This window comes from Gekko japonicus, unplaced genomic scaffold, assembly GCF_001447785.1.
Source record: "Gekko japonicus isolate JY-2015 unplaced genomic scaffold, Gekko_japonicus_V1.1 scaffold615, whole genome shotgun sequence".
NCBI lineage: Eukaryota > Metazoa > Chordata > Lepidosauria > Squamata > Gekkonidae > Gekko > Gekko japonicus.
Genome location: NW_015161969.1, coordinates 224,436 through 245,733, shown reverse-complemented (window position 1 = coordinate 245,733; position 21,298 = coordinate 224,436). Strand labels below are relative to the sequence as shown.

At 41.4% G+C, this 21,298-nt stretch overlaps 1 protein-coding gene across 4 annotated transcripts; it reads left to right on the top strand.

The window, feature by feature from the left end:
• Window positions 1-1,083: 1,083 nt before the first annotated feature.
• Window positions 1,084-13,290, top strand: LOC107126142 (chromosome unknown open reading frame, human C5orf24). 4 transcript variants are annotated; one of them, XM_015429659.1, is made up of 3 exons: window positions 1,084-1,237; window positions 8,138-8,567; window positions 10,351-13,290. In XM_015429659.1, exons 1-3 carry the CDS (start codon window positions 1,103-1,105, stop codon window positions 10,389-10,391), a joined length of 606 nt encoding a protein of 201 aa, XP_015285145.1. In that variant the 5' UTR covers window positions 1,084-1,102; the 3' UTR covers window positions 10,392-13,290. The 4 variants fall into 4 exon arrangements, with proteins under 4 accessions (XP_015285145.1, XP_015285143.1, XP_015285142.1 ...); XM_015429657.1 differs by lacking the exon at window positions 10,351-13,290 and having other exon boundaries at window positions 1,084-1,174; window positions 8,138-9,399; XM_015429656.1 differs by lacking the exon at window positions 10,351-13,290 and having other exon boundaries at window positions 8,138-9,399.
• Window positions 13,291-21,298: the final 8,008 nt, after the last annotated feature.

Genomic DNA, 21,298 nt, shown 5'->3' with positions numbered 1-21,298 from the left:
GCACTAATAGGACATTGCTGAATTCTGAGGCTAGATGAGCAGCTTTTTTCTTTCTTAGTTCTGAACCTCAGCAATCTAACACAATGTTGTAACTGCCCAGTTGAGATGTGGGGTGCTGCTCCTCTGCTCCTGACAGATGCAGTGCTGGAGTGGGACATTTTCATCTTTCACTTCCTGTATTGTATAAGGGAGGAACTGGAGTGATTCTAATTACACCCTTTGCATATTCCCTTCAGTTTAAGGAACTCTTATGTTAAGACTTGAGGATGCACGTCTCTCCTAACCCTAATTAATCTTCCTTCCTGCCCAGTTCTGTGTGGTATCCTGGTCTGGAGGGGTGGAGAACCATGTTCAGGGCCTCCATTTATCAGGAAAATCATGGCTCCCATTCCTAATCTCCACTTGCAGGATACTATAAACTACTATTGGCTCAACCAGGCCAGTTCCTCCTGCCTTCTGTGTTTTCCCTCTCTTTTTCCTACTTCTGAATTTATCCCGTGGTTCTCTCTGGAGTGCAGTGAGTATTCTTTGTTCCTGTTAAGCTAATGTTTAAAACTATTTTTTCTGCAGTTCCCTATCTCCCCATGAAAAAGACGAAAAGATATAGCAAAACTACTTGTTAGTGAATCAAACTGTTCCAAATGAGATACATATATTATACACTACTATTTGTTACAATCAAATGATAGTATCAAGACATCTACAGTTTTAAAAATATTATTTAACCTCTCTATAGTAGTGTTCATACCTATCCTAAACATAGGCACATTATTATGCTGATGTATTCTTCCTGTCCGGTCTTTCAGCGTGAGAAAAGTGGTACACAAATCTTTTGAAAGAAATGTAGTACTGGGTCTTAGGCGTTCAGGATTCAGGATTGTTGCTAGCGATCCAGGGCCTGGTCAAAGACCAAGGGTACCTTTTATTAGGACCAATCAAAACGTCTCGAAGTCATGAGCAAGCTCGCCCACTACTTTTGACGTTTGAGACGTCGTCCCTAATAAAAGGGTACTCCATTCGGTGAGAGCCGCATTTCCCGACTTCACCACCTCCCCCCCCCCCCCCCCCCCCCAACCAGGCTGCAAATTCCAGTGGGGCAGCCATGCTTAGCTGTGGCAAAAGCAACAAAAGAGGAGGTGTCTCGGCGGCACGGGAAAGGCTGGTTATTTGTGCGGTGAGTTCTCGCCATGAAGTGGTCTCTAGCTTCTGCTACTACAAACCAACCCACCCCCAAACGGTTAGTTTTTTAAGGCTACATTCGTTATATCCGTTTGTTCCGGATCTGCAAGGGGTTTTTTTGTTTTTCCATGAGACTGACGGATTCCCCCCTCCCCTCCCCGCTCCTTTTGTTTGCTCCCTGCGCCGTTTCCTCAGAGTTTGGCTCCCCCGCTGAGCGGCCCCTCGGCCGCTCCCTTCCTTCTCGCAGACCATCCGCCACCGACGCCTCCCATCGGCCCGTGCCTCGCCCGCCCGCTCGCTCCCGCGGCGGCCCTGACCAGGAGCGCGCACGTCGCCGCCACGGCTCCCTGCAGCTGCTTGGCCCGGCTCGGCCCGCTCCGCCGTCGGTGTTTCCTTGCCCGTCTGTCAGCCAGCCTGCGAGGGAGGCAGCTAGCCGTGTGGGGAGGGGCCCCAGCGCCCCGCCAGGCATTGCTTCGGCCCTCTTCGAGCCCCGCGCCTTTCGGACCAGCCGCCGCGTCCCCATCCCCCCCCACTCTGAATCCCGCAGGTAGGAGCCGCCCCGGGCCTAGCAGCGCTCTTGCTCTCCTCTTCCTTCTCTCCTGGCAAGATGGAGCCCCCCCGCTGTCCCCTGGGGGGCGGGGGGGGGGGGGGGAGAGGGGAAAAAAACAACAACCCTGCGCCCTCCTCCCTCCGGCGCAGTTCCTGAGCGAGCGAGCGAGAGAAAGACCCTAATTCTTCCCAGCGCCACGGCACTGGGGGAGAGAACAAACGGCTCTTCTCCTCTCGCAGTGGAAGGAAGAGTTGGAGGGGGGCCCCCGCTTTTTTCTTTTACTTCTCTCACCCCGTCGGTGCCTGGAGGTTGCAGTAGGAATGGAACGTCCTTTATGCCTCCGAGGGGGAAAAGTGGATCTGTAAATACACACCCTGAGGAGGGTACAAAAGCTACTCTTCCCTTCCTCCTCATTTGTTTTCCCAAAGGCTTCACAATTAAACTGCAGTTGTTCGAAGAGATCTCATTTCGAAACGACAAAGTTCTAAATCTGGAACAGTCACTACCGGCGATAAAATTGGCAGTTTAAACAAAGACAGGCGCCGAACGCTTGAGAGGGAGAGGATTAAAAATATCTTTCTGTTCCTTTCTTGGAAAGGGGTGTGTAAGAGAAAGTTACAGGTTAATTTCTGCGTTAAGCTGTCATGGATAAAGTGGGCGTACATTTCTAGCAGCTTAAAAAACACACACACACACACAAAAACCTTAACCCCCAAAGTTGTAGTCCTGTGTGCCCTCTGCCTCCCCCACTTAATTTTTTTTCGGTGGTAATTGAATTAAGAGCCCCTAGCTAAACAGCCGTTCTTGCAAACGTCCCAGGAATAGTGCTTACACTCCAGGGCTGTGGGGGGCAGTGATGAGGCTCATAGAGAGAAGAAAAGGGGTAAGCTTCTGCCATTCAGGGTTGTCTTGCTTTGCTGTTTTAGCCATTCAGAGTATTTTGTAGTCCTGATACAGAGCAGTCTGGTGTGAGTATCAATTTATAAAGTATCTTATTGCTGTACCTTATTTTGCATTTTTTTCTGTTTGTGCATATCTAATATAGGACATATTTAATGGAAATTGATAGCGGACCTGTATTTTGTACAAGCCTGTATGTGTACATTCAATTCACATTGTGAATATATGTCTTGCTGTTTGCATTTAAGCGTGGTTTGATGAGTACAGTCTTTACCTTGTTCGTTTTTAGCTTGCTTTTCCTGTTTTCCTGCTGAGATTTAAGGCCGATAACAATATATATATTTTTTTTAAAAAAAGGAGTAAAATCAGACACCATAAATCATCCATTAAAGTGCAACAAGACTAGGATTACAGAGTTAGGAGGAAAACTACCAAAAATGACATACCATAATACAGAAAGTGGATTACAAAGGTAGATGGTAGTGCACAAAACACAAGGTGATACATACAATAAACATTACAATAGGCGACAATCCTGTTGTTATAAAAAGCATCCTCCTGAGCTGTTCAATATACTGCAGTTCTAATCCTTCTAAAAATGCCTTTCCGAACATTTTCTGTTTTGTACACCTGTAATTGGAGTATTTCTAATCTGGACCAATACCTCTTTAGTGATATAGCTGCATGTGTAGTCACATTGATTATGTGGGGGAACATTTATCATTATAAACATTTCATGTTTTCAGTGGATTTAGCTGTTGCGTATTATCTCCCGAAAGTCCTTTTTTTGGGACCATGTGTTAATTCCCTCCTTTTGATGTTAAGAAGAAATTAATTCTTATTCCAAATATTCTGTTGTAAAGATAGGGTTGAACCTTAAATTTCAGTACTGTTTGGCATGCTTCAGGTTTCCCTGTTCTCATTTTACATCTTCAGGTTATTGGTTTAATTATATATCTTTGCATTTGTGCAAGGATCTCAGGAAATGCTGTTAATTTGGATGTGTATAAGAAGTTACTTGTTTAATTGTAAAAACCAAAAATTTCTGTTTGTGCATATCTAATATCTATTTGTGAAAGTATGCTGAAATGTTTTCTCTCTTTTAGCATAAATTGCTTAGGACAGAAGGTTTACAAGGAAATTCTCACCATCCCTGAACTACTTGTGAGTAAGCACTCCAGTCTGTAGTTTGACACTGCAGACCAGAGTATTTATTCACTAGTAATAGTTAGGAGCTGCGGTGGCTCAAGTGGTTAAGACGCTGAACTGCAGGCTGTGGAAGGTCAGTAGTTCAGGAGTTCGAGACCCGGGTACCGCATGACAGAGTGAGCTCCCGTCTCTGGCCCCAGCTCCTGCCAACCTAGCAGTTCGAAAGCAAGAAATTGCAAGTAGATAAATAGGTAGATTGCAAGTAGATAAATAGGTACAACTTCAGGAGCTCACATATATCTCCCCTGTTCTCACAATAATCCTGTGAAGTAGGTTCAGGTGGGTAGCTGTGTCGGTCCGAAGCAGCAGAACAAAGTTTGAGTCCAGTGGTACCTTTATTCAAGGTGAATAAAACTTTGTTGGTCTTAAAGGTGCCACTGGACTCAGACTTTGTCCTCCTGTGAAGGAGATTAGTCTGAAAATTACTGACCATGCTAATTGAAGCCCAAATAGAATGCATTCCACAGGTTAGGAAAGTCTAAAACAGGTTGCCAAGTCTAAAAGAAGGCCTGCATGATTAACAATGCAAGTCAAGGAAGCTATAAAAAGAATTTATTTCTGTTTATATCCCGCCCTACCCCACAGAATGGAGCTGCGGTGGCTCAAGTGGTTAAGACGCTGAACTGAAGACTGGAAGGTTGGTAGTTCAGCAGTTCGAGACCCGAGTGTGCCACATGACGGAGTGAGCTCCCATCTCTAGCTGCAGCTCCTGCCAACCTAGCAGTTCGAAAGCAAGAAATTGCAAGTAGATAAATAGGTACCACTTCAGTGGGAAGGTAACAGCGTTCCGTGTGCCTTGGTGTTTAGTCATGCCGGCCACATGACCACGGAAACGTCTTTGGACAGCGCTGGCTCTTCGGCTTTGAAACGGAGATGAGCACTGCAACCCTAGAGTCGCATTCGACTGGCTTTCGAGCAAGGGAACCTTTACCTTTAATAGTAATGTTAAGGAAAAGTTGAAGGCAGCAGGAAAAGACGAGGATCTAATATGAGATGGATTAACTCAATAAAGGAAGCCACAGCACTCAGTCTGCAAGACATGAGCAAGGCTGTTAATGATAAGACACTTTGGAGGTCATTAATCCAGAAGGTCACCATAGGTCTGAAGCAACTTGACAGCACTTAGCACACACATGGGTCACAAATGCATAAAGAGCACTGTAGAACTTCTGGGACAAGGGTTGATGATGGAATTCTGGCTTCCTTTTCATGGAAACAGTATTGGGGGAGAATGCTGATGTAGGCACAGCCAGGGGTCATTTCCTGCAGGAGCACACAGGAGCGGAGCTCCAGCAATAAAGAGCCCAGGTGGCAGGCACATGCAACAAGCCCCACCCCCTGCTCCCAGAAGCCCTCAGTCAGAGCAAGAAGCAGCCAGGTAAATTGCAGAGCCCCCCCGGCCCCCCAGTCCAAAACAGTCCAGTGACACCTTTAAGTCCAAGTTTTATTCAGGTACAAGCTCTCCCTCTGTGAGGACAGATCTGCACATCCCCCCCCCCCCAATAGCTAGCAATCCAAAACAGTCCAGTGGAGCCTGAGGGGTGGGTGTTGCCTTCTGACACACTTCCTGTGATGTCAGGGGGTGTGGCATATGCAAATAAGTTATGCTAATGAGTCATGCTAATGAGCTCCTGCACCTCTTTTTCTACGAAATGACCCCTGGGCACAGCCATATTAAACCTAGTTTACTCCTGGAAAAAAAATGATCAGCTTTTTATTTCTCACATTAGAGTTATGCTGTTAGTTCCTCTAAGGTCATACCACTCCTGCTTGCCACTCTGCTCTTCTCTTGTCTTTGTGACAGTAATTATGTAATTATAAAATATGAGAAGGAAAAATTAATCTCTCCAAAATATACTTCTCTCATAGGTGTCTAATGAAAAGAAAAATATTGGAAACATGACATGGAAACAAGACAGATTTCCTACATGGAAACCAGAAGGGCATTTCTGCTCACTGGGTGGGGGGATGATTCCTGTCTTTTTCACATTCCCACGGTGTATCACATACCTGCATCATTCCCAAGGGCCTAGTGATTTTAGCTGGGGCTTTTGAAGGGATGTAGAGGATGCAGTCGATAAGAGAAGAGAGGAAAGAGCTCAACTTGAGAATCTTTGGAGCCAGTTCAATATGAATTTATATACAGATTTTCATAGACCATTCCCCATGATTTACAGTAAACGTAGTGAATGCATACATGTCTATACTGTTGTATATATATATGTCAGGAAACGGTGATTGGTATTTGCTTCCCTGCTGTTTGTGTTGTGCAGCATGTTTGACCAAAGTACGTATGGAATTCATGTAACTTCCTACATAGAAGATGCTTCAGTGTGACATTATTGTATGAAGCAGCTCTGTGTTTCTATACCAAATGTAAGAAATCTACCCTTTAGTAGAAGTCATTCTAAACACCAGATCCTGAAATGCCTTGTTCATGGACTTAATTTTATTGATTCAAAGCTCCTATTGTGATTTCAATTGGAGTATTGAGAACTAAACATGATTAAGAATTTGGGTAATTTTGCCCTGACCTGGATAGCCCAGGCATGCCTGATCTCGTCATATCTCGTAAGCTAAGCAGGGTCGACGCTGGCATTTACTTGGATGGAAGACCTCCTTGAAATACCGGAGGCAGGGGGACAGGCTTTATTCAGCCACCTCCCTGAATACCCTACCCAGTAGGGGTCAGTCACCAGAGGTCGCCATGACTTCCAGGTGCACACACACTCACACGTGTGTGCGCACACACATATTAAAAATACAAAAATACATATTAAATACATATTAAAAATACAAAAAATACAAAAAAAAATTAAAAAGAATTTGGTTAATTTTGTATGGCAGAGAGCTGTAAAATCCTCTAGCTTTATTTGAAGGGGCTGCTCTATTAGTGGCCTGTGCTTGCTGTGAGAAACAGAAAGACAGAGCCACTAATAACCTGAACTCTGATTTTGCATCTAAAGTAGTAATCCCTAAAACAGAGTGAATACAAATTATTTTGTCTGTATCTAAGTAAACCTTTGTGGCGAGTGAATAATTTAACAACTTCCAGTGTAGTCACTCTGGTTCACCAGAGCCCTGGCAACAGAGAAAAGACTTCTTTGCTGCCTCCGTTATGGTGTATATATGTATTTTAAAATGCTGTGTCCTACAGACATTCAGTTTTGAGATTCAGGTTCCACCTGGTGTGCTTTCTTGCTTATTTCTTTGCTGCTCCCCAGTAAACCAGGAGGGTCTCTGGAGGAGGAGGAGGTTAGAGGACACCTAAAAGGCACTGTACCATTCCGTCTGCCCCAAATTAATCTACTATCCATAGTTCAACAAAACCATTGAATTTTAGCAGCCTTTAGCTATTGTCAGTGGGGAAAAATACTCTGCAGAGGACAGGGTCCAATGGACACCATACGTTTCCGAAGTTAGACCATCCTTATTGGTTGGCTCATCTTGACAGACACATGGGAATGAAAGTATCTGTGCCTTAAAAATTGATAATTGTGTTCAGGACCATTCTATAATTGTTCTTTTTTTCGTGCTGTTGTAAATTGGAAGATTTCAACACCATCTTGAAGGCCACTTACCTTGTGGAATTGTTACAATGCACCAGTAGTAATTCTAGTTTCCCAGCCTGTTCTACATCAGGCAAGTCATGTGTTAAATACCTTTGTTAAGATAACACAATCTTTACAGGTCACTGAATTATTTCAAATAACATAGTCTTGACAGCCATACTTACTATAGTATCCTAACAAGAACATTAGCTTAAAATATTGATTCTGGTACATTGATGTGATTCATTTTGGTACTAGTCTGGGAAGAGAACAATTCATAACCCACCAGTTCATTTTTACAAAATGAAACAAAAGACAGAGGTATTAGGAGTGATTTATTAGGAAAATGACATAATAATTGCTTTATATCCTGTCAAAACAGCTTCACTATTTTCAACACTTAATGCTCATTTAGCAGTTCTAATTTCACTGTACATTTTAAGAGCACTAATCATTGAAGTGCTACTGCTTGTGTGAAGTTTTTTGTGCTAAAGCAAATCTACATACAGCACTAATTTTATCTTTTTGTACTGTCTAGATGCTAGGTGTTCACTGATGGTGACTTCAAATGACTTGTTTTTAATTAATCTTTGATATTAAGATGTGTTTAGTCATTTGTTTGTGTGCTGAGCCAATTTCTCTAATTTTAGAGAACATTCATAGCTTTAAGTCAGAAAAATATTTCCCTGTTGAATGCTGGTGTTTGTTTTATACATCTGTGTCTCTGATTTTTTTTTTCCCTGGGTAGAAAATGATGCATCCTGTTGCCAGCGGTAACTCCCCTTTTTGTGGGACCGGAAAGAGTTCTTGCCTTAATGATGACAACGTAACGCCTACTGATCAATTTGACTTATATTCCACACAACAAACCAAGTATAGCCACACGGTCAGCCACAAGCCAATACCGTGCCAGAGACCAGATGCGTTAAATGAACCACACTTGCAAACCACAAGTGGCAGGAGTATAGAGACGAAAGATGAACTAAAGAAAAAGAAAAACCTCAACAGATCTGGTAAACGTGGAAGACCATCGGGGACCACAAAATCAGCGGGCTACAGAACAAGCACAGGTAGACCGCTGGGGACCACCAAAGCGGCTGGATTTAAGACAAGTCCAGGGAGACCCTTGGGTACAACTAAAGCTGCAGGATACAAAGTCAGCCCAGGGAGACCACCAGGTAGCATTAAAGCTCTATCACGGCTTGCAAATCTAAGTTATACTTGTAGCAGTGCAGCTTTTCCCTACTCTGTGGTGCATAACAGAGGGGTCCATGCTGCTGGTGAAACAAGTAGCAAAATCAAGCAACCCAGTGAATGGAAAAAGGAGGAATTAGATAACATTTCCTAAGTAATTCTTTTTAAATTATCTGAGTTGTGGCATGTTTTTTCACTACTTTTGTAACTTTTCCATAGCCTTCTTTCCTACATTTTTTAAAAGATGTCATATCTTAATCACTTAATGTTTCTCATGTTTACAAGAGGACTCCTCAGCGATGCCCTTGTGTTTCCAGAAACTAATTTCTAATACTCTAAGTGTCAAAGTTAATGTCTGGCCATTTTAGTTGTTTGCTTATTTAGAAATTCATATAGCAGACTTATAGTTCCTAAGTTATTTAAGATCACAATAAAAACTTAAGTAAAAAATAAATCAGAATAGATTAAGAAAAACCAGTAATTCAGGCCTGTTCTACCAATAAGAGCCGTAAATATTTTACATTATGTCTTCACGTTTTTTAAATGGAAGGGAGAAGAAAAAGAACTGAATTTTCCACAATTGCTGGAACTTAACACGGACCTCAGATATCTGTAGATGTTTTGAATTTTTCAGAACTATATTTTTTAAAAAGCAGTCATTCCAGGCAGTCATTTTGTTAAAATGCTATCAGTTTCAATTAACTCAAACATTTCCCCCCAAAAATTATTCCATGTAGCTCCTGATATATATTCTATTTTGTCATTAAAGTATGGTAGCTCTTCTAGTTATTCTAACTATCGAATACTGACTTGCAATTTATAAAAGCCTAAAATTATATATACCAAATTGTTTTACAGGCATTTTTAAAGAATGCTATCAAATACATAATACCAGCCATCATAAACATGGCTGAAAAGCTGTACTATCTGGTTGATTTCAGTGATGTTTGGCATATGCAAATATGTGTAGAATTGTGTCCTATATTCCAAAATCTGTCAACAAATAGGACTTTTAATTGACTTTGCAATATCTGCATAAATAGTGGCAGTTGTTAGGATTTCAAATATTTGATGTGGTTGGAAATTATGCTTTTCAGATAGACGACATTGATATTTTAAATCATTTTGCCAGTAGGACTATTTATAAGTTTTCACATATACTGTATCTAAGACAGCATATATCTACCAAAGGATGACATTTAACAGTTCATAATTGAGAACTACGCAGTTGATGTCCAAGCAAATTGCCATTTGATGTGTTTATGGACCCCAGGTATACAACAGACTGTATAGGAATACATCTATGCATGGGAGGTGCAGAATTATAAATAAGTTTCCTGATACTTTGTGCACCTAAAAAGAAATGTTCTGCATTGAACTGGGTATGTGTTTTTTTTAAATGTGTGTGAGAGAGATAATGTATAATGCACACATTATGTTGTATGAAAAATTTCTCAATATTGAATATATTCCAAATATTTCTTGCTTACATCTAACATTCCATTCTAAAAATAAGTTTGCATATAGTTGTAGAAATTCTAAATTTGTATCTTCACATACATGAGAAAAAGGGGAGTTATAAATAAATATTTGCAAAGTCATGGGGACAGAACTCTTTCAGGTTAATGAGAATGATGAAAATTAACAGTATTGATTCTTTTTTTTCTTTGTAAGATAAATGTTGTGGCCTGCTGACATTTTGATGACACTCTGCTTTGAGTAATGACAACTTAAGAAATGGATGTCATTTCATGCCTTTTTTATCAGGAAAAAAGCAGCAAGCCTTCAGGTGTTCCAGTGATGCCTAACTCATAATGAGCTGGACTTTATGCTGTATTTTATAATAGATGTGTTGAATTGATTTGGGGGGACTATGTATGCACTGGCAACCATGAACCTCAACAGTACTGGAAGGCTTTTTAGTCATGTAAACTGATGGCAGCTAAACTGCTACTAAAATAGTTTTTTGCTGAAACTATGAAGCTCTTTATATATTTCGTTCTTCAAGAAACTTTGGAAGTATGACATCCTATTAATTTTTCCCACCATGGTGCAACTTCTGACACACAATGTTAATGTGAGCTAATTCACCCTCAGGATGTATATTGTGCTGGCTGTTTCGTTACATGACTTTTTTTCCAACCAAAAGGCTGCTTCTGACCCTTTCTCCTCTTGGAAAGCAGCTGAATGTAAAATCTACAGGAATGGCTTACCTTAACTGGCAAGGAGAAAGTTGCGTGTCATCAGTGTACCTTTGAATAACCTCCTTCTGTTTTTCTCATTCTGCACCTCTTTTGCTTCTCAGTCATGTGCATCTACTCAATGGTGCCATGCAGTGTATTGGGAGATAACATAGATGCATTATTGCTCTGGTATAATGAATTTTGTATTCAAGTATGATGAGAAAGTAATGAAATCATCTAAGCAATTTATGCTTGTATCTAGTGCTCATTTAAAAACACAAATATTGTCAGTTGGGGAAACAGAAACGGGGGGAAAAGTTTCTCTAAAGGGCAGTTTAATGCCCTGGATTAGTTAATGAGGCCAGAAGAACACTGTTGGGCATTTCTTGATTCCAGTTTATTTTATCCTCTGCTGTGGTTTACAAGTGCCATGCTGTGGGGTGGAAAGAAGTCAAGACCCGGAGATGTTTGAATGATATATTCAAATATTTTTGCTACTCCTGTATATAGTGTTCAGAATACATTGTGCTTTTGTTTTTCTTTCTTTTCTTTTTTTGTAACTCTGTCTGTTGTCATGACAAACACACAGCATGTTAACTCCTATACTTTGATATTATTGGAAAGGGAGAAGGGAAATGTCCCTTGCCTCTCATAGTATTACTACATGATTTATAACAGCGGTACTCACTTCGCAGCTAACAGAGAGCTACATTTGTAGTTACCATAAACCAGAAGTTGCATCAGTATTGTATGCCCTTTGAGCCACCCCACCAAACATACACTCACAGCGACATAACTATTTATATTAAATATATAACCATAACCTTTTTAATCACCACAGTAATGCTGAGCATGCAGGGTTTCTCCCCAACACTGCCAGCCCTTGGGTATCTGGAGTGAGGCTTGCATGTCAAAGTCATGGCACAAAATTGTACAACCTTTCCTGTTCTCCAGAACTCTTTATGGGCTGGATGTTAAAAAATAAATTGCTTCACTATGTTAAAATTGCCCTTGAAGTTGAACTCTAATGTTGAAGGAGACAGGGTGATCAGAAACTCATTCTGTTCCTTGGTATGCCCCATTCCTCTACATCATTCAGCTGCATATGTTGATTCAGCCTCAAACACAGAATCCCTACATCTCCACAACGTCTAAATAACTGATCATAGGTTATGCTATGTTTTAAATATAACACTGTTAGTTTTCATCATTAATATGGGCTCAACATTAATACCCCAGTTTCTTAAAAGTTCATTAGAGTTTTACCTTCTCTCTTCATCTCAGAAATCAGATAGGGCCGGATGGCTTGAGAAACTACCATATTCAAAGTGCCCTAATCTAGGTACTGTGGAGATGCTAACAGGATCATTCTGTGCATGTTTACTCAATCCTACATTATTCAGTGGGACTTGCACTCAGGTAAGTGCGCATAGGATTGAAGACTAAACCATGCACTTGCAGATGTGGGGGTTTAAAAGATGTCTGAAACTCAGTGCACTACTGGCCAGCAAAGTACTTAATGGACTGTGCAGGGGAAAGAATGGAGAAAGCACACGTGTTTTCTCTGCAGAGCTTGCTTTGTCTTGTGCTGGGGAGTGAGCAAGAAGGCAAAGAGGCAAGTAAAAGATACTGTATCTTCCTTCTTCAGGAGCCCGTTTGGGTTGTGCCATGAGTGTTTTGAAGGGCTCACAGCTCAGGTGAGAATGAGATGGTCAAGGCTATTATGTCTCAGGAAAACAAGGTAAAGGGAGCTCAGACTTCCCAGTGCATAAGCCTGCTCTGAGCCAGCCACAGCAATGTTAAGCTTCTCTTCACAAGAAGCCTGTGTGCCCTTCTTCTCTTCCTTCTTACTGTTTTCCCAGCATAAGATACGGCAGCTCAGGTGACACAGTAAAATTGCCATGGTGCCTGGAGGACAAATTGGTTGTAGAGAAGAGAGAATAAAATCACCACGCTGCTGTGGATAGCTTGCTCTTTTCCTGGGTAGCTGCTTTTGGTGATAGTGATTTTACTCTCTTCTCTGTATCCAGCTTGTTCTTGTAGTTGACCAGGTAGAGGGATGAAAGTGCAGAGGCTGCAGAGAAACATGGGGTTGTAGAAGAGGGTGGGCCTTTCTGTCCCTGCCATGAGGCCCACACTTCATAGAAACATGCAGCTTACCCATCCTCCAGTCCCTCTGGCAGTGGCTGTTTAAGATGGGAATCACCTGCCAACCAAAAGCTGCACCAGGCGGGGCCCTCGCCCATTTCCCCTGAAATATGGGGTGGGTGACTCATTGAGCACTGTTGTTCAGAAGAACCATATATAGTATGTCAAAGAACCATACATGTCTCCTGAGCCACTGAGTGAGTATCACTGATTTATAAAGCAAATCGATAATTTTATATATACCTTAATTCTGCTCTTCATAAGCTAAGATTGTTGATGTGTATTGGCACTATTCAGAAAATCTACATGTCAAATTTGTGTTGGTTTTTAATTTTGGTTAAATATAGAATTTTTAGTTCTGTCTTTTAATAAAACATTTAGCACATTTAAACACAAATAAGGATCTGTATTACAGTCATTGTTTTAAACACAAATTGCTGTTCACTTTCTGATGAAATTTACTTAAAACTGTAGAACCAAATAACTTTACTACTTTTTTGAAGTCTTGCACTGGATATTTTCAAATTATTGACACACATTGGTAGAAGTTTCATAACGAAGATGCTAACTGTGGTGACAGTGGCACTTTTTTCTTTTTAGACTGAGAATTTTCTCTGTGCAATCAAATTATTTCATGTGCATGATTTTTGGAAGATAAAATGTCATAGATCAGACATTGTTTTGTAGTGGTCCATTTTGATCATGTTTCAAAGTTTCTTTTAGTTATCAATGAACCTAGATCAATCAAAGTAATGCAAATGAGATGAAAAATTCCTTGGTCTATGATGCAGAAGACCTTTGATATCAGAGCATTATTTTTTTTATTGTGAAGGATCTTGAAAGGCAGGATAATGGAGATCACCAGTAGTTAGTTCCTAAGTTGTCATTCTTTTACTGTATGTACGGTGCAGCATCATGCCGCTTATTAAATACAAAGCAATTGCTTGCTTTTATGATCACATGGCGCTTCTTTGTATTATGCATATATTTTACATAGCTCAAACATTATTATACATATCAAAGAATACTAGAGCAGCCTTTCCTTATGGTTTTTTGTCCAAATAAATAAATCTAGGTTCTCCAATGTGTAATCTGTTTCATCTTGAAAGTAATAGTCATGTCACTAAATTTAAGAAATGCTTAACTTAAGCGGGGCCATTCTAAGGTTCTTTTCTTCCACAAATTGCTTTTCCCATTGATTGCTTTGATGGAAACAATTACCCATTAAATATCATCACCCTGTCTTCTGCTGTAAAAAGTCTGATTAGATACTGTATATGTTCTTATGTCCATGAACTTCAGCTACTCATGTGCAATTGTCTGTATGGGAATGGAGTAGTGTTCATGATCTGTATTTACGTCATCATATGGATGTATATTTATTAATAAAGTAATTGCTTTAAACACTAAATATTGTGTTTTATCTTTCTTGGCATGGCAGATACCTTCTTGACTAGCCAGCTTAGCAAGTGAATGTAGCAGCTTTTCATTTCCAGGTGCTTTAACTGTTCTTACAGTGATCTCTGGATGCAAAAATTTAAATGAGTCTGCTTCTTTTCTGGTGTGTGTGTGTGTTTTAAATCACTGATCCCCAGAATTAAAGAAAAGGTTCACAGTTACTTTTACGAAAGAAAACAGATTCCCAACTATTGCTACATTCCCCATTAGATGGATAACTGGAATACAACAGTATTAATCTTTTTAAATCAGCCTGTCCTTTACTACCCCCAGGATCTTGATTTTTAAAAAAACATTTTAATTGTTCAGTAAAATTATTTGTTGTAGTCTTTTTTTTGGGGGGGGGGTGAGTACTGTGTGTGTACTTGCGAGCCTGGAAGTCATGGTGACTTCTGGCGACCCCTAGTGGGGCTAGGACATTTCAGAGAGGTGGCATGATATCACCTGCCTCTGCATCCTGGCTCTGGTATTCCTTGGAGGTTGCTCTTCCAAGTACTTGCCAAGGTTGGCCCTGCTTAGCTTCTGAGGTCTGATGAGATTGGGCTTGTTGTAATCTTAGTAGGTTCCTAATGGCTATTTATAACTGGATTGCAGTGAGGGAGTTTCAGATTTTAATTGTTTTGAGGGGTTCCCCCCCAAAAATTTTGTATATTTTTTCAGTGTACATCAATGTACACCTTGTGACTTTACAAGAACATTATTTACAGTTGTATTGAACACTGAGAAAAGGCTATGCATGACTCTATCAAAAAATCTTTCCCTTTTCCCTTAAAATATGGGAATTGTGCAGTTGAGACCCTAAGTGATATCAATATGCGACTGCTGTGAAAAAATACATAGATAGGATTGCAAACTTTTGCTTTGGGGAGTAGGAGCCCCCATAAGGACTCACAAAGCAGGTGAAAGTTTATCAATATATCTAATTTTCAGCATGGAAAAATCTGGATAGTTAAATCTGGAGACTGGAGTAATGAACAGACAAGACAGATCTTTCTACAAGCCTGAGAAAAGTCCCAAGTTTGCAGAAAAATCTGAAATCTGAAAAAACACAAAACACGGGGGGTTAAAAAAATAACAATGCCCATACCTTTAAGAAACAAATGCTATCTGTGGTTGTTAGTAGGCAATAACAACAGTATTGCCAGTTGGAAACTTTAGTTTCTGTCAGTAAAGGCAAGAGGAGGGTTCATCTGGGGCAGGCCCACCAGCAGTCAGTGGGTGACTTGCTACCACCTGACTTGCATGATAACTCCAGGCCTGATTACTTGCTTCTGTTCAACAGCAGCTACCTCACCAAAGTCAGTGTGGTATGCTGGCTAGTGATGCCCGGTCCAAACACCGGTTCTGATGCCACAAGCTTCTGTTCGCAGGGCTTCCCCGAGGCCTGCATTTCAAAGGATATTTGAATAAGGAAGTGCCCCCTGCACCTAAAATAAGGTTTGGACCCCCACACTTCATACACCCCCGTCTTCAGTGGACCCTCACACACACAGGCAGACACCGGGGCCAGACTGCCCCCCCCCAATATTTTTAAATACAGTCCTCGGGGAAGCCTTGCAAACAGAAGCTTGTGGCATCAGAACTGGTGTTTGGACCGGGCACCTTGCAGGGCACAGTCCCCAGAGCGTGGGGATGTGTCATTTGGGGTGGTCCAAATATAGTTTTGGGGGGCAGTCTGGCTCCAGTGTCTGCCTGTGTGTTTGTCCTGGGGGCACCGCACTTTGGAGCAACTGGCACCGGAACCGTGCTTTGGACCAGCACACAGAATGTGTCCCCTCAAAGGGGAGGGTCCGCTGAAGATGGGGGTTTATAAAGTGTGGGGGTCCAAACCTTTTGGGTGCAGGGGGCACTTCCTTATTCAAATCTCTTTTGAAATGCAGGCCTCGGGGAAGCCCTGTGAACAGAAGCTCGTGGCATCAGAACCGGTGTTTGGACCGGGCATCACTGTATGTCACCTTGCAGGGCACAGTCTCCAGAGCATGGGGATGGGTCCTTTGGGGTGGTCCAAAGATTATTTTGGGGTGCAGCCTGGCTCCAGTGTCTGCTTGTGTGATTGTCCTAGGGGCACTGCACTCTGGAGCAGCTGGCACCAGAACTGTGCTTTGGACCAGGATACAGCATACGTCCCCTCGAAGGGGAGAGTCCTGTGAATGTGGGGGTATATGATATGTGGTGGTCCAGACCTTATTTTGGGGTTCAGAGCTTTCCAACTCTCCTTAGTGTTTCTGAATGACTACACAAATAAGTAACGAATAAGGAATGAATAAGGAAGTGCGAATAAGGAACCAACTTCAGCCTCCTTGTTGCCAAATGGTTTTCGTCTCTTCCATCCCTCCTCAGATACCTTCACTGGCGTCCCATCCCTTTCTTGTATGCAGCAGAAATCTTTTGAAATTACCTTTAAAACTTAAGACCATGTCCCACTTTCCTATCAACCAGGTTTTTTGTCTCTTTCTCTGATCTTCAACCCAGTGTGGTATAGTGGTTAGACTATGATCTGGGAGACCCCCGTTTAAATCCTCACTCTGCCATGGAAACTTGCTGGGTGACCTTAAGCGTACCTCACATTATCAGCCTAACCTACCTCATGGGGTTGTTGTGAGGGTTTCATGAAGGAAATGGGAATCATGTAAGCTGTCTTTAGTCCCATTGGGGAGAAAGATGTCTAAAAGAAGTAAATACATAAAATACTACCCATAGCCAACCCAAACTCCTGTTCTCTATCAGGGCTCTACCATTCTCCTTTGCCACTTCCTATACATGGAACTCTTTTTCTGAACAGCTATATGGTGCTAACTCTTCCTGTAAGTCCTTATAACATGCCTCTGGGTCTTTGGCATATCCCTGTTATCCTCATTCCCAACTGCAACTAAGTTTTAAATACATACAGCTGCATTTGTCCGCGTGGATTTCTGCCTCCCCCCGCCATTATTTTATATTGTAAGCTCATTGGGGCAGGGACCAGTCTATCTCAAACAATTCTGTGATAGAGGGCAAAGTTGTAGTATGGATAATTATTTTTAAGAAACCTGAACTCCCCAAATCTTGTGTTTTTTCTGTGGTGCTGATAATTATTGTACAATAAGAGGCTACAGTTAGAAACACCTACAACTCAGGTCCTAACTACTTCCATTGTTTGAGGCCCTACCCATTATCAAATTTTTAAAAGACTATGCATGATGGGCATAAAAACAAGTCGCAAAACTTATCCAATGCCAAAAAAATTAATGTGTCTAAATTTGAGACTCTGTGTGTGTGTGCAAAATATTGGGAGGAGGAGAGAAAATTCCCATGTGGTCATATTCTCTCTACTGCTGTTCATAACATGTATTCCTAACATGGTTGCCTTAACTTGGGGCACAAGCTGGACTGTACAGCAGAGATACATCTTACAACTTTGAAATAAGATTACTTATATTTTCTGTGGAGAAAACAATGGAGTATTTTATATTGCTTGGGGAAAGGTATTCTGTTGCAGGATATTGTAGCAGGGGAGAGGTGGGATGCACCTTATTTGAAGGCATGTTCAGGGAAGGAAACAGTAGCAAATCACTTCACAAAGACTTTGGGGATTCACCAGGAGACAGACCATTGCAGAAATTGATACTAGGATTTTTTTTTTAAAGGTGTAGGAGAAACTAGGTGTAACAGAATGAGGAATGAAAGAGTGCTGCAGTCAGACTGATAACAACGAAAGAAAATCTTAATATTAAAGTATGATGTAGTGTCATGCAATATTAGGTTTGCATAAAAATATCCCTCACTCCTAGCTCATTATATACCATTATACACAGGATCGGTGTTGGGACTGGTACTATTTAATTTATTTATCAATGATCTGGAACTGGGGTGAATGCTGTAGTGCAGTGGCCAAGTTTGCAGATTACATCAATTATTCAGGATGGTGAAAACCAAGGCTGACTGTGAAGAGCTCCGACAGAATTTTCAGAAACTAGGTGAGTGGGCAGCAATGTGGCAAATGAAGTTCAGTGTTGGTAAGTGTAAAGTGACGCACATTGGAACAAAAAATCCCAACTTCAAGTATAGGCTAATGGGGTCTGAACTTGCTGAGACTGAGAGGGGAAAAGATATTGGGGTTGTAGTGGATAATTCAATGAAAGTGCCAACCCAGTGTGCTGCAGCAGTGAAAAAGGCAAATATGTTAGGGTTTATCAGGAAAGTGATTGTGAATAAATGGCCAATATTGTAATGCCCCTGTATAGATCTATGGTGCGACTTCATTTGGAATACTGTGTACAGTTCTAGTCCCTGTATCTCAAAAAGGACATCGCAGAGCTGGGAAAAATAGAGAGGACAACCAAGATGATTAGGGAGTTGGAGCACCTTCCTTATGAGGAAAGGTTGAATAGTCTGGGACTTTTCAGTTTAGAAAAGAGGTGACTAAGGGGGATTGTGATAAAATTATGCATGGGGTGGAGAGAGTGGACAGAGAACTTTTTCTCCTTCCAAAATACTAGAACTTGAGGGCATCCAGTGAAACTGATGAGCAGTGGGTTCAGGATGTACAAAAGGAAATTCTACTTTACAGAGAGTGATTCACATGTGGAATTTGCTGCCAGAGGATGTAGTGATGGCCACAGGAACAAACAGCTTTAAAAGGGGATTAGATAGTCATAGAGGATAAGTCTATCAGTGGTTACTAGCCAAGGTGACTGAGGGGAACCTCCACATTCAGAGACACAAAGCAATCCCGCGCAGGTCTACTCAAAATTCTATGCTGTATCCAATGGGACTTATTCCCAGGAAAGTGGTTTTAGGATTGTGGTGTAAACCCCTGAATCCCAGAGCCAGGAAGCAACATCAGGGGAAGGCCTCAGCATCTATGCCCTGTTGTTGGCTGTCCAGAGGAACTGATTGGCCATTGTGTGAGACAGGATGCTGGATTAGATGGACCATTGGTCCAGCAGGGCTCTTTTGATGTTTTTATGTACTCTGTATTAAGTCCCACTGAACCCACTGAGACAATTCCAAGTAAATAAGCATAGGATTGGACTGTAAATGTCACTGCTACATATTGAATGTTGTTCCTTTATGAAGACGAATGGAGAGAAAAAATGGATTCCTATTGGTAGCATTTTTTTGCCATCCCCAACATGATGTTTAATTGAGGGTGTCCATTTTTTGACCATTTAAAATTAATATTGTCAATTTTCATTCAAAATTTAATTGTTTTTAGGGACTTTGTTCATGTACCTGGGCTATATTGTACCACTCCACTCAGCTAAGTATAGATCTTCCTCCAGTGCAAAGAACTTGTAGCCACTTCCACCAGAAGACTGCTTAGCTGAACCTAGCAGTAGGATTTATCCCAGTGCATCTGTCTCTTAACCTTCGAGCCCTTGTTTCCTTCTTCTGGTTAATTTAAATTCTAGTGACTGTGATAGACCAAATGTCTGATTCAGTATAAGGTACCTTCATATATGAATGTATATGAATGAATTAATGAATGAGAGCCAGTTTGGGGTAGTGGTTAAGAATGCAGACTCTAATCTGGGAGAACCAGGTTTTATTACCCACGTCCACATGCAGCTGCTCGAGTGACCTTGGGTCAGTCACAGTTCTCTCAGAGCTGTTCTCTCACAAGCAGTTCTCAAAGAGCTCTCTCAGCCCCACCTACCTCAAAGTGTGTCTGTTGTGGGGAGAGGAAGGAAAGCAGATTGTAAGCTGCTCTGAGACTCCAAGTGAAGTTTTTTTTTTAAATCTCCTTCACCACTTCTTTTATAATCTCAGCTAGATATAAAATCATATTACCCCAACAATTAACTTAGTGTTGAGGATGCAGACTGATTTCTGTTGTCACAACAATTTGTGAGTTTATTTTTGCTAGTAATCTGTAGCATGCTACCACATCTAAAAATAACCCTCTGATAACAAGCTGCTTTACTCTCATTTACCATTTTTAAGGCATTGGGGTTGAAAGATAAAAATTCAGTGTTTATTAATATCACAGCCCAGCCTGTTCAGCCACACAAAGAGCTGCATTACTATTTGTAACTTGTAACCATGCTGTTGCATGGCTATTGTTTCTAACTCGTGCTGCATGATAAATCAATGGAAATTGCAAGGCAATCTGTTCCCTCAGTATTTAAGTGCCCTTTGCCAGGTGCAGAACTGCTGGCAATAGAACCATACTATGATTTATTCATGTTGAGAGTCTCCAGGACTGTCAGCAAAAACACTTCTCACAACAGTATTATTGTGGCTGAAGAGTAAGCACACAGTCCTAGGAGACCTTTGTAGATAATTTCTCTCTTGCTTTATTAGTAACATTGCTTACATAATGAGGCCATCTGAAGCTTTCCCCTTCACTGTAATACAGGCCAGCTTTCTTATGTTTATACTGTATTTGACCTAAGAGGGTTCGTTTGTTTGGCATGACAAATCTGTCCCACACAGTCTGTAGGACGTAACTTCTTGGTAAGGAGTACTGTAGCCAACATCAGATGCAACATCAAAGCATGTTTCCTAGATCAGTAATCACATTTATAAGTGGTTGGAGTAGGGGTCCCAAGTGTAGCGCCTGTGGGTGCCATGGCACTTACCGACACCTGTCTTGGCACCTGTCAAATGTTTTTAGGAAGTGTGGGTGGGGCTTTTGCCAAACAAGGCTTCTGCTTGGCCATTGGATATTTAACTGTCTGTGAGAATTTATAAAAAAAATTGCTTTGGTAGGAGTTGCCACCACAGCACAAGGATCTTCAGTTTGAAGATAAGCTGTGGCAGCCATTTTGTGACAGCATCCACCATACTCCATCGGAATTCCAGAGGTGCCTGCAGGCTCAAAAAAGTTGGGTACCCCTGAAGTACCCTATTAGACAACTCTGGTTTGAACTCACAATTTCCAGGAATACAGATCTGGATATAAAATGTATTTTATTTTTCATTTTGAAAGGTCAGTGGCTTGT